We start from the raw sequence: 14229 nt of genomic DNA, 5'->3' as shown, positions 1-14229 counted from the left end.
AAGCTCATGACCATAGGTGAGGGTAGGAATTAAGATTGACCGGTAAATCGAGAGCCTCGCCTTTCAGCTTAGCTCCTTCCTCACCATGACAGACCAATACAGCGACCACATGACTGCAGGCGCCGCACCGATCCGTCTGTCAATCGCATGGTCCATCCTCCCCCCACTTGTAAATAAGACCCCGAGATACTTAAACTCCTCCACCTGAGGCAAGGACTCCCCACCAACCCGAAGAAGGTAAACCACCTTTTTTTGGTCAAGAACCATGGCCTCAGTTTTAGAGGTGCTGATCCTCATCCCAGCTACCTCACACTCGGCAGTGAACCATACCCAGTGCACGCTGGAGGTCCAGGTTCGATAGAGCCAACAGGACAACATCATCTGCAAAAAGCAGAGACGAGATTCTGTGGTCCCTAAACTGGACCCACTCCGGCCCCTGGCTGCACCTAGAAATTCTGTCCATAAATGTTATGAACAGAACCGGTGACAACCGGCAGCCCTGCTGAAGGCCAACACACACCGGAAACAGGTCTGACTTACTGCCGGCAATGCAACACTGTCGAACACCTTCTCCAGATCCACAAAGCATATCTAAACTGGGGTTGGGCGACCTCCCATGAACTCTCATGAACCCTCAAGCACCCGATCAAGAGTGTAGAGCTGGTCCAGTGTTCCTCTGCCGGGACAAAAAACGCATTGTTGCTCTTGGATTCAAGGTTCGAGTAATGGCCGGATCCTCCTCACCAGTGCCCTGGAATAGACTTTCCCAGGGAGGCTGAGGAGTGTGAGGATCCCTCTTCTTGAAAAGAGGGACCACCACCCCAGTCTGCCAGACCAGAGGCACTGTCCCTGACCCCCACGTGAATGTGACAGAGACGTGTCAACCATGACAGCACCTACACATCTAGAGACTTAAGATACTCAGGGCAAATCTCATCCACCCCCAGAGCCTTGCCACCAAAGAGCTTGCCAACCACCTTGGTGACTTTGGCTTGGGTGATGGACGAGTCTTCCTCTGAGAACTCAACTTCTGCTTCCTCAGTGGAAGACGTGATAGTGGGATTGAGGAGATCCTAAAGTTTTCCTTCCACCGTCCAATTACATCCCCAGTTGAGGTCAGCAACTTCCCATCTCCACTCAAAACAGTGTTGGTAAAGCACTGCTTTCCCCTCCTGAGGTAATGGACGGTTTGCCAGAATTTCCTCAAGGCTGTCCAAAAGTCCTCCTCCATGGCTGCCCCGATCTCCTCCCAGCTCCCTGAGTATTTGCCTGCCTGGCCTACCTGGCCTGCCAGTACCCATCAGTTGCCTCAGGAGTCCTATGAGCTAGCTTGCTCCTTTTTCAGCTTGACAGCCTCCCTTACTTCTGACTTCTATTATTGACCTCCGGACTAGGGTGTCCTGATGCCACGTGCACTTATGGACATCCCTGTGCTCGAACATGGTGTTCTTTATGGAAAAATTGTGACTGCCACAAAAGTCCAATAACAGAACACCGCTTGGATTTTGCTCGGGGAAGCCGTTCATCACCTCCCTCCAAGTATCACTGTTTTTGCCCACATGAGCGTTGAAGTCCCCCAGTAGATCAATGGCGTCCCCAGTCAGAGCACTATCTATCTGACACTAACACGTAGGGACGCGACCCTCTGGTTCACCAGGGTACACTCCAACAAATGGCAACTGAGCTGTGGGGCTATAAGCAAGCCCACACCAGCTCGCCGCCTCTCATTAAATAATCATGAAGTGTTATTTTTTAACAGCACAGGACATTGATGGACTGAATGTTTTGCAGGGGTACACTTCTTCCTTCCAAACAAGCGATGTGTCTGACACAGTATGAACAGTTGCTGTCATCAAGCAGGATCCCACATCCGGAAGTTGATTCTCTGCTGTTCTGCTTCAAAAACCCCAACCCCCCCATACACATGAGCGTGGTTCACAACAATCAGGTGAGAAACACCTGTCTCATTTAATGACATTCTTTATAAAGCGAAAGCTCCAAATTACATTGATACTAAAACAGTTATGAAGCATGTAAAAAAAAAGTGTATCGACTGATTCTCCAAAAGAGAATGGTCACATCTTGACTTTATCCCCGTTTCCACCGAGCGGTTCGGCTCGGTTCATCTCTGTCCAGCACGCATTTTGCGGCGTTTCCATAGACTAATCCCAGGAAAGATTCCCAAATAACCGATCCATACGGTCCCACTTTTTGGGACCCTTCTGTTGGGGTGCCAAGAATGTGGAGCCGACCCGAAAAGGTGGAGCTAAACACTGCAGTCTGCTGATTGGTTGAAAGAATCGTCACTTCCCGTGTTACGTTGGCAAACAAAACTCCACCGTGTTTAAACATTGACTGTAACACAGCTGATTGTTTACGTGTGTATTTCTCCTTGCCGCACACAGCCTTCTCTGAAACAAAGCTGGATGAGTTCTTGTCATAAAGAGTCACATGTCAGGGACAGAGTAGATGAACTGCTGGATGTCTTCCAGCATTGGATTTTTTTTTTTTTTTTTTTTTTAAGATTTATTTTTGACCTTTATGCCTTTATTATAGAGGGAGGAAAGTGGACAGAGTCAGAAATCAGGGAGAGACATGCGGGAGATGGGCCACAGGCCGGACGCGAACCCGGGCCGCCCGCGCGAGGACTGAGCCTCAATACATGGAATCGCGCGCACTGCCGCTGCCCCACCAGTGACCCCAGCGTTGGATTTATTTTGTTGAATTTACTAGTTAGTGGTTAGCTGTTAGCGGTTAGCTGCTATCATATGACGCTATTTAATAGCGGCTATCGTCATCCGGCTTACATTGATTGATTGAGATTGATTTTGTGTGTGTGTGGTTCCAGTTCTTCACGATGGATGTGTACCACAGTGACGGAACTCAGCTAAGTGGGGACGAGCTCTGTGTTCAGCTGGAGAGAATTTATAACTCTTCAGTGCAGCCGGACCAGGAACCTGTCGGCATCATGACCACTCAACACCGAAACATCTGGGGAAGAGTTTATGAGGACCTCATTAAAGGTGACGAAATATTTGCTTACAGCTAACAAACTAATCTAAACTGATAGCTACATTCTAACAATCTAAAATCATTTAATTTATTGTGATATTTTATGTCCAGCCCTTTGGTCAGCTGTGGTTGTTTTAAAGTGCTTAATCAAATAAAGTTGGATTGAAACAACACAATACCACACAACAACATGACCAAAGAAGAGACTGTAAATAAATCACAACCTCAAACAACGCAAGGTTAAGACCAAGAAAACACATGCACAAACAAAGGAAAGGCACAATAAAGGGATTAGGGGTTACAAGAAGGTTTGTCTGTACAGCTGAGTTTTTAGTTGCTTCTGAAAATGTCAAAAGATTTAAAGGTGTGTGGCTGTTGATTCTAAAGAGTGTGGGCTATAACAGCAAAGGCACAAGCACCTTTTAATAATTAGAGTGCAGGATGGGAAGAAGGCCAAGATTAAATCATCTGAGTAGACGAGGGGTGGGATGTGGTACGCATTCAGAAATGTAGCTGGGAGGTCATGCAATGCTTTGTTTGTCAGAAACTGGATTTTGTATTTTGAAGGGAGTCAAGAACGGCGGACATGTGAGAATGACAATTTAGTGATAATTGAGAGCAAGACAAAATAATAACAAAACCCAACACAATATTACAACACAAAAAGACCAGATGCAACAACAAAATAAAGAAACATAACACATTAACAAAACAACACAATATGGCAACACTACAAGACACAACACAACAAAACCATGTGATGTGAAACCTGTTTGTTTTCATGTATTTAGATGAAACCAACAGACAGTCCTTGCTCGCTATTCAGAGCAGCATCTGCACCATTTGTCTGGACGGACCGACGCCCCCTGCAACTGACTACAGTCATTGCATTGAAGGAATGACGCAGATGCTGCATGGAGATGGAAGCAGCTGGAACAGTGCTAACCGCTGGTTCGACAAGAATTTACAGGTCCGATACACGCATACACAAAACATATTGCACCGCAGACAACCATAAACCTGTTTTAAAGTCTACAGTCTGTTCCTGAAATTTAGGGGACGAGTTAGAAAGATGAACGAACACACAAAATAATCAACTTTCACTCTGCATATTAGACGGTCATTGAAGCGCAGCAGTACCCCAACTGCTCAGTTAAATATATCATTTTACATTTAATAAAACTTTTAGAATGATTTTTTTAAGGATGGTTTTACATTTCATTCATGCTTTTGTCCAGAGCGTGGTACATCAGAGAGTAAGAACAACACAAGCAAAGTCCGAGAGAGGAATAAAACAATTTCAGGAATTGCAAAAGAACAGCTTTAAGTCACATCCAGCACAAGTGCTGACAGGCAGTGCAGGGGCAAAGCACAGTTTCACAACACTGACAGCTGCTCTTGATAGTTCTAATCAGTTGTAAAGCAGTAGTAAGTTCTTTCAGTGGATTTTTTGGGCTCCGTGGCAGAGTTGGCCTTCTTCAACTGAAAGATCAGGGTTTCGATCTCCTGCTACCACAGCCATATGTTGATTTGTTTCTCCCTCTTCTTCATCAGGCTGAGGGAATGCATTTTCATGCATCAGTTCACTAGCAGGGAACGCCACAACCATAGATGTTTAAGATACAATATTTAATGCTAGATCGTATGAATGATGATAATATACAGTGGGTACGGAACGTATTCAGACCCCTTTAAATTTTTCACTCTTTGTTTCATTGCAGCCATTTGCTAAAATTTCAAAAAGTGTTTTTTTTTTAATTTCTCATTAATGTACACTCAGCACCCCATCTTGTCAGAAAAAAATAGAAATGTAGAAATATAAAAAAACTGAAATATCACATGTTCATAAGTATTCAGACCCTTTGCTCAGTATTTAGTAGAAACACCCTTTTGGGCTAGTGCAGCCATCAGTCTTCTTGGGAATGATGCAACATGTTTTTGACACCTGTATTTGAGGATCCTCGGCCATTCTTCTTGCAGATCCTCTCCAGTTCTGTCAGGTTGGATGGTGAATGTTGGTGGACAGCCATTTTCAGGTCTCTCCAGAGATGCTCAGTTGGGTTTAGGTCAGGGCTCTGGCTGGTCCAGTCAAGAATGGTCACAGAGTTGTTCTGAAGCCCCTCCTTTGTTATTTTAGCTGTGTGCTTCGGGTCATTGTCTTGTTGGAAGGTGAACCTTCGGCCCAGTCTGAGGTCCTGAACACTCTGGAAGAGGTTTTCTTCTAGGATATCTCTGTACTTGGCCGCATTCATCTTACCATCAACCAGTCGTCCTGTCCATGCAGCTTAAAAACACCCCCACAGCATGATGCTGCCACCACCATGTTTCACTGTGAGGATTGTATTGGGCATGTGATGAGCAGTGCCTGGTTTTCTCCTCACATACAGCTTAGAATTAACACCAAAAAGTTCCATCTTGGTCTCATCAGATCAGAGAATCTTCTTTGTAATAGTCTGGGAGTCCTTCAGGTGTTTTTTTGCCAAACTCTATGCAGGCTTTCATGTCTTGTACTGAGGAGAGGCTTCCGTCGGGCCACTCTGCCATAAAGCCCCGACTGGTGGAGGGCTGCAGAGATAGTTGACTTTGTTGAACTTTCTCCCTGCTGCATCTCTGGAGCTCAGCCACAGTGAGCTTTGGGTTCTTCTTTAACTCTCCCACCAAGGCTCTTCTACCATGATTGCTCAGTTTGGCTGGACAGCCAGGTCTAGGAAGAGTTCTGGTCGTCTCAGACTTCTTCCATTTAAGGATTATGGAGGCCATTGTGCTCTTAGTAACCGTGAGTGCTGCAGAAATTCTTTTGTAACCTTGGTCAGATCTGTGCTGCCACAATTCTGTCTCTGGGCTCCTTGGGTAGTTCCTTCGACCTCATGATTCTCATTTGCTCTGAAATGCACTGTGAGCTGTAAGGTCTTATATAGACAGGTGTGTGCCTTTCCTAATCAAGTCCAATCACTTAAAATAAACACATCTGGACTCCAATGAAGGAGCAGAACCATCTCAAGGAGGATCAGAAGAAATGGACATCATGTGAGTTAAATATGAGCGTCACAGCAAAGAGTCTGAATACTTATGACCATGTGATATTTCAGATTTTCTTATTTAATGTTTGCTAAAATTTGTACATTTCAGTTTTTTTCCTGTCAAGATAGGGTACTGAGTGTACATTAATGAGAAATAAAATCAACTTTTTGGATTTTAGCAAATGGCTGCAATTAAACAAAATGTGAAAAATTGAAAGGGGTCTGAATACTTTTTGTACCCACTGTATGTTGAGGTACTGATTATGATAGAGAAAGACGTCTTTAAGCTGGTCTGGAAGGATGAACAGACTGCATGGCAGAGTTAAGCTCAAGGTGGGGGTTTCGTCTCAGGTGTAGTTCAGCCCAAGCTGATTATTGCCCTCAAAAGAGTCCAATTTAAATGTAGCTGGGCTAAGTGTGAGACTGATGCATATCGGTATTGGTAAGGTTGTTGTGAGATAGGTATATGGATGAATGGAGGGAGGGACGGATGGACAGACGGACAGATTGATTGTTAGATCGATTTACTTTATTGATCCCAAGCTGGGAAATTATGGCGTTACAGCAGCAGGACATCAAACACACACACACACACACACACACACACACACGCACAATGTTAGTAACAAGAAAATATAGCATGGAATACAAAGTAGAACAGCACCAAAAATGTACACAATATAAGAGCAAGACGTAGAATAATATGTACACCAGGATTGAACTTTGTATCCAGAATTTGACAAAACTGATATGCCTGAGATGACCAAGGGCTAAGGACTTGGCCGAAAAGCTTAGTCTGACTGGCCCTTAATCAGTTCTAAAAAATATCAAGCTTTTTTTCCCTAAGTTATAACTGCAGACAAGATAGTAAAATTGTCTGAATAAAAAACCCCCAACAACAACCATTCATAATTCCTAACCATTCAAGGAAGTATGGAGTCTCTCTCAGAGGCCGTTCTCCCCTCTTCTCAATGCACAGAATGGTTTAGTCTGTCCCGCACTTCTCCACTGATTGACCTGTCAGCAGTCAGCGAGTCCAGAGTGAGAGTGATTGATATTACAGGCTGAAGTTAAACAAGGTGATTGAGGAATTCAGTCAAGACTATGGTTTGGGTCATGTTTGATGTATAAAAGTATTTTATTAATCTCCTTCATTGGTATGGTTTCATGACCCCATCTTGTAAAAATATTAAATCAAGGTAAGAAGTATTCCACTTTGGAGCAATAAATAGCGTCTTTCCCAGCGAGTTATACTACTGAGTAGTATAATACTGAGTCATACTACATGTTAAGGTAGCTCGTAACTATATCTAACTATATCAGCTCTGCTTATTTTGAACAGGTCATTATCGGAGTGGACGGTGTTAATGCAATTCAAGGTGCTCATGCAGTGCTTGATGGAATAGTATTCGTGGACATTGCAGAACGTATCGTAAATCTCATGTAAGTAAAGAAAGAGTTCAAAAGCTCACCTTTAAATAAATGAAAAAATAACAGGTTTCTCCAATTATGTCTGCTGTAAGTTCTCTGTGACTTTAGCTGTCTGTCTCTGAACTCTGCTGCGTAGGAAAGAAGAAAAGCCAAAGAGGATTGGGTCTCCTGTCATAGATTTACCTCATCCTCAGAAACTGAAGTTTAACATCACACCTGAGATCAAGAAGGAGATCGAGGAGGCCAAACAGCACATGGACATGTGAGAGACAAAAATACAAAACAAAAACTGATGTAATCATTTCTGATTGCCATTGATGTTAGGTGAAACTGCTACATGAAACTTACATTCTTAAACGAGTTTAAATGACATTAAATGACATTTAAACTTAAATTAGCTCACAGATCTACTGTCTGCAGATCTCACTCCAGAAGTGTTTTCATGCCGACAGGTTGGCCAGAGGTCTTGATGTGAAGACCAAAGTGTTCAAGCACTTTGGTAAAAACCTCCTGAAGTCTCTGAAGACAAGTCCTGATGGTTTTGTGCAGATGGCGGCACAGCTGGCGTACTTCAGGTGAGAGGCTGACAAGTCACAGATTCACTGACTGTCAATCTGTCCCTACACAGTCCCATGTAGGATATCCAAGGGACTAAACTACATCACTAAAGGCCAGTAAAAAGCTCTGCATATTGATTTAGTTATTTTGTTATTTTAGTGGAGCATTGCTTAGTTGTTTAACCTCTTGCTTTACCAGAGTTAAGGAGAAATTCACATTTGAAGTGGTAACCTCCAGTCTTAAAAAAAATGCAGCGAATGAGGAAGGCTTTTTTTTCTCTTTCTTTTTAAATTAGTTAGTTAGTAAATTAGTTATGATTTCATGAATGATAGATGTTATTCATAGTTAGGCAGGTGGCCATGATATAACCGTTTCTCAAGAGAATTTAAAACCTTCCTCAGCTCCAGCTGTCGTGTGGTACACTGTAAGTTAGGCTGAGACAAAAATGTTCCTCTTGGTGCAGCTGCTGATAAGTCTTCGAAGCCCCCTGCAGGAACAGATGGGTGGCGTCACTCCTTTCATATTTACAGTCTATGTCACAGACGCAAACATAAATATATGAGTGCTGATGGCGACAAAGATTATTATTATCTACATTATACTGGAGAGAAAACCATGAAGTCAGTGAACTCTGACAACATTATATTTTTTGTTTAAAATAATTCTCTTCTCCCTTCAGGACACACAAACGGCTCGCTCTTACTCTTGAACCTGTTACTCTGCAAATGTTCAGAGAGGGACGTATAGGTGTTGTCAACTCAACTTCAGGAGCCTCTGCCGCCTTTGTCAAAGCCTTTGATGACTCCAACATACAGGTGTGATGAAAAGCAAAATTTAAATGTAGCTCTACAGTTATTTATCTCTGATGAAATTCATTTTGGATGGCAGTTATGGCTACAGTGATCGTTATCTCTGTCTTTATGTAACTTGCATGTAATGATCGTCCATGTTTATGTGATCTGATATCAAACATCAGATTTTGTTTGACACATTTTTAGACCTAAAACTTATTTTAATGGGAATCTTTCAACTTTTGTTTCATCTTCAGTCAACGTTTGCTTGAGGTTTATTGTGGTGTCGAATTTTCTGTGGTTTCAGTTGTAAAGCTCACTTTTTAACCTCCCTTTCAACCAGATTAAATAAGTTTTAGAGCTCCCCAAAGACAAGACTGTGAAGTTTTTTTGTTGTAAATCCACCCTGATCCTGTATTTGATCATGTCTATAAACACCTCTATTTCAGCCCTGCTCAGAACAGGCTGTTTCTGTGTCTGTAGCTTTAAATATGTAAATGAGCTGTGTCTGACCACGCCCCCTCTCTGGAAGGGCTCGGGTGTACTCGTTGCTTTCTGGCTCCATGTCCTATTGTTTACGGTGAGAAGGACTCAGAGGGCAGAACAAACGCCTAGCTGTGGGAGTGTCACCCACCTGTGGGAGGGGCTACTGCCCTTTGTGATGTCATGAAGGGAACATCTCCAAACAGGCTGTTGGAGCACACATAGAAAAGTGGAGCAGACTAAAAGCGGAGAGACTTTTTTCATCATTGGGGGGTTTGTAGACAGACTAGAGACAGAATCACGAAGAAGAGTCACGGTAAATATGTGAATAGGTAAATATGTGACCTTTAAGTTGAAGGTCAGGCTACTCTACAGATGTCATGGGTATTAACAGAGAGTGCATAAAGGTACATTGAATTTATGGATGTTTAAAGTTTACACATTATTTACACAGTCTGAGATAAAAATGTCTCCGTGTTTCAACAGACCTCAGAGAAACTTGATCTGTTGGAGAAAGCTCTAAAAGTTCTGAAAAAGGAAATTATCACAGTGAGTTCAACATAAAATCTTTTAACTTTTATCTATCTATCTATCTATCTACTTTCTTTCTTTGTTTTCATCGCTCTCTGCTTATCAACAAATGCATGTTGTCTCAGAAGGGAACCGTTTTGCGACAGTGACGTTCCAGGTAGACCAAAGAGCACCAAAACTGTTTAGTTGCATATTGCTGCTTTAAAAAAAACTTTGTACATAAGGAAACTCTACAAGACCGTAAAAGTCTACATGCAATAGTAGTAACACACCTTGTCTCTGCCTTTCAGGCACATGATGGACAAGCGGCCTATGGACATCTTTTTGGTCTGGAAATGCATGCTGAAGAGAAAAAAATCCCCACTCCTGAAATCTTCACTGATGTCTGCTATGAAAAAGCTTTCGACTTCAACTTTTTAGTTGGTCAGGTAAGAACGAGTTTTAACTAGATTTATAATCTGCTAGCTTTTATCCAAACAAGAGGGCACTTTATCATGTTTTAACCAGCCAAGGGGCAGTTTAATAAGGTTTTCCTACCAGTAGGGAACTTTAGTGCATGTTTTGGATGGATGTGATCGGGTCATTACTGTCATCATTTGTGAATTTTGAAGAAAAACAGACATATTGCATGGAAGTTAGTACTTACTCCTTGCAGTGGGGGACACTGTGGTTCAAGTTCACAGTTGTTATATTAATTTGGTTAGAAGCAGACCCAGAATATAAATAGTTACATTCATCGCCATGATCACAGCATTTGAGCTTATTAAAGTCATATTGCAAAGGCCTTAGGATGATTCACAATTTTCATAGGGGATAGCAGCAACTTTGACGAAATGGCAACTATCCAGCAATCCATTTTTTGCCGTTTATTCGGGGCCGGGTCGCGGGGGCAGCAGTCTAAGCAGAGACTTCCGTCACCCCAGACACCTCCTCCAGCTCTTCCAGTGGGACCCCGAGGCAATCCCAAGCAGGCCGAGAGACATAGTCCCTCCCTAGGGAGGCAACCAGGGGGACCAGATGCCCGAACTACCTCAGCTGATTCCTCTCGATGTGAAGGAGTAGCGGCTCTACTTCGAGCTCCTCCCTGGTGACCAAGCTCCTCAAAATATCTCTAAGGGTGCGCCCAGCCAACCTACAGAGGAAGTCCATTTCGGCCGCTTGTATCAGCGATCTTGTTATTTCGGTCATGACCCAAAGCTCATGACCATAGGTGAGGGTAGGAACGAAGATCGATCAGTAAATTGAGAGATTCGCCTTTTGGCTTAGCTCCTTCTTCACCTCGACGGATAAAACGACCACATGACTGTGGACGCCGCACCGATCCGTCTGTCAAGCAAAAAGCAGAGACGAGATCCTCTGGTCCCCAAACCGGACCCCCTCCGGCCCCTGGCTGCGCTTAGAAATTCTGTCCATAAAAGTAATGAACAGAACCGGTGACAAAGGGCAGCCCTGCCGGAGGGCAACGGGCACCGGGAACAGGTCTGACTTACTCCCGGCAATGAGAACCAGACTCCTGCCCCAGTCGTTCGAGGACCGGACCGCCCTTAGCAAAGGCGCCTCGAACCCCATACTCTCGGAGCACCCCCCACAGGGTGCCGCGAGGGACACAGTCAAACGCCTTCTCCAGATCCACAAAGCACATGTGGACTGCTTGGGTGAACTCCCATGAACCCTCAAGCACCCGCCGGAGAGTGTAGAGCTGGTCCAATGTTCCGCGACCAGGACAAAAACCGCATTGTTCCTCTTGGATCCGAGGTTCGACTAACAGCCGGATCCTTCTCTCCAGTACCCTGGAATAGACTTTCCCAGGGAGGCTGAGGAGTGTGATTCCCCTGGTAGTTGGAACACGCCCTCCGATCCCCCTTCTTGAAAAGAGAGTCCAGAGGCACTGTCCCCGACCTCCACGCGATGTTACAGAGACGTGTCAACCATGACAGACCCTGCACATTCAGAGACTTAAGATAGTCCCGAGTTTTTGCCTCCATGACCGCCTGGGCTGCGGAACACCTAGCCTGCCGGTACCCGTCAGCTGCCTCCGGAGTCCTATGCGCTAACAACGCCCGATAGGACTCCTTCTTCAGCTTGACGGCCTCCCTTACTTCCAGTGTTCACCACCGGGTTCGGGGATTGCCGCCACGACAGGCACCAGAGACCCTGCTACCACAGCTCAGAGCAGCTGCTTTGACAATGGAGGTGGAGAACATGGTCCACTCGGACTCAATGTCCCCAGCCTCCCTGAAAAGTTCGGAGGTGGGATTTGAAGACCTTGCTAACAGAGGGTTCAGCCAGATGTTCCCAGCAGACCCACACGTTCGGGCCGTAGGCCGAGACGACAGTGAGAGACCTGTCCCCTACCCGAAGGTGTAGGGACGCGACCCTCTCGTTCACCTGGGTGAACTCCAACACCTGGTGGTTGAGCTGTGGGGCTATGAGCAAGTCCACACCAGCCCGCTGCCTGTCACCGCAGACAACTCCAGAGAAGTGAAGAGTCCAGCCCCTCTCGAGGAGCTGGGTTCCGAAGCCCAAACAGTGTGTGGAGGTGAGTCCGACTATATCTAGCCGGTACCTCTCAACCTCCTGGACAAGCTCAGGCTCCTTCCCCCGCAGTGAGGTGACATTCCACGTCCCAAACGCCAGAAGCTGCGTCTGGGGATCGCCTTGTCGAGGACCCCACCGTCGACTGCCGCCTGATCAACATTGCACCCATTCCCTACGGAATGGGTTTTCGGGCTGAACCTGGCCGGGCCCCATGGGCAAAGGCCCAGCCACCAGGCGCTTTCCTTTGGGCCCTAACCCCAGGCCTGGCTCCAGGGTGGGGCCCCAGATCCGCCATGCTGGGTGATGTCTCGGTCCTTGTTCTAATGTCCGTCATAGGGGTTTATGAACTGCTTTTAGTCTGACCTGTCACCTAGGACCTGTTTGCCTTGGGTGACCCTGCTGGGGGCATAAAGCCCCCGACAACATAGCTCCTAGGATCAATCGGGTGCTCAAACTCTCCAGCAGTTCCTCCCCCCTGAACTGCTACCTTATCGTGGCAGCTAGTCATTTAAAAGCAGTAACTTCCTGTTGTCAACAGGTGGCGCTGTGACTGTAACAGAGAAAAATACACATGATTACTTTCAGACCGGGCCTTCTATCATGAATTAATATTTTGGAAATGATGTACCACTGAAAACCGGGATATAACCATTTCAATTATTTGCTATTTGCCAAAAATAAGATTGAACTCACACCAAGACCATGCCCTTTATTGTGAAATAGCACAGCCCATTACTTTGAATGTTCAAGGGGTCAAGGTAACACTGACCAAATTTGGTGTTGTTCGGATAAACACCCTCTGAGGAGTTCATTCAAATAGACACTCCGTATGCTTGGTGTGTTATTTGATGGGTTTTGATGCATGTTCGGGCCCCCAAAAATGTGTTTAATTTGGACAAAGAAAAAATAAGAATAATAATCCCTAGGGTTTTAATTGTCTTGCTCCGAGGTCGGGGTTTGGGCCCTATATAACAATTTTTACATATTCCTTTGTTGAGCATGTGTTAAAGCTCTTAATGATGCAACAACTTGTTGTTTGCTTTTTCAAAAGGTAACAGTGGCCAGTCATGGCATAGCCCCATGTTCTAGCCCTGAAGACCCGGGACTGTACGACTTCAACTACGGTATTATGAACGATCACATGGAGTTTGTAATGTCCTGTTTTGAAAATTCTGAGACCGAAAGAGAAAGGAATTCAGCAGAGTTGATCCAAGCTGTGGAAGACGCCTTGTTGGACATGAGGAACCTGTTTGAACAAAGAGCCAAACTGGGACAATAATTCAGTCATGTTTCAGCCATGTTTTAAAAGTTACATTTCAGATTACTTGCTTATAAACTGCAAACATGTGAATCATTACACGTGACAGTTAATTTGTCACAAACAAATGTAAAAAAAAATATTACTGATCGGCAAACACTTCAGACCCATGTATAGAGATTGTAGTAGCCTTGGGTACACACCCAACCTCTGCCCTTTGCTACAAATCATCCTCCCACACTCTCCTCCCAACATTACCTGCCTCTCTTCAGCTGTCCTATCTCATGAAGGCAAAATGGTCCCAAAAGAATCTTAAAGACAGGGTTGGTTATTTTTAAAAACTAGAATGACTTTGAAATATGAATTTCCTTCCATCTGCCACCCTCCCCCTCCCCTCTGTGGCTCCTTTAAAAGCCACGCCCCTCACTTACATGCATGAGCGATGTTGCTCCAGAAGCGGAACTCAGATCATTGCTCATGACTCAGTCAGCATTAAGTATACACTAAACTTTATCACAATACATGTTAAAAAAGAGTGACTAATGTGACGGTCACTGCTGTAGTGTATAAAAGATACACACTATTAGCTGTTTCTGTCTCCCCATTG

The 14229-nt window shown here is 44.7% G+C and overlaps 1 protein-coding gene across 1 annotated transcript in view; it reads left to right on the top strand.

Annotated features, from left to right (window-relative positions):
- The window catches only part of LOC306830241 (carnitine O-acetyltransferase-like), a 31775-nt gene extending 17992 nt beyond the window's left edge, over positions 1-13783 (top strand). The window contains exons 5-14 of the mRNA XM_079353608.1: positions 1792-1948; positions 2849-3023; positions 3804-3982; positions 7375-7475; positions 7600-7725; positions 7916-8038; positions 8701-8836; positions 9782-9844; positions 10117-10254; positions 13416-13783. Coding sequence (XP_079209734.1) covers positions 1792-1948; positions 2849-3023; positions 3804-3982; positions 7375-7475; positions 7600-7725; positions 7916-8038; positions 8701-8836; positions 9782-9844; positions 10117-10254; positions 13416-13643 — 1426 coding nt within the window. The 3' untranslated portion in view covers positions 13644-13783. The remainder of the gene's footprint in view (positions 1-1791; positions 1949-2848; positions 3024-3803; positions 3983-7374; positions 7476-7599; positions 7726-7915; positions 8039-8700; positions 8837-9781; positions 9845-10116; positions 10255-13415) is intronic.
- Positions 13784-14229: the final 446 nt, after the last annotated feature.

This window comes from Symphodus melops, assembly GCF_947650265.1.
Source record: "Symphodus melops genome assembly, chromosome: 1".
NCBI lineage: Eukaryota > Metazoa > Chordata > Actinopteri > Labriformes > Labridae > Symphodus > Symphodus melops.
The sequence above is the reverse complement of the archived record's forward strand: the minus strand, read 5'-3'. Positions and strand labels throughout refer to the sequence as shown.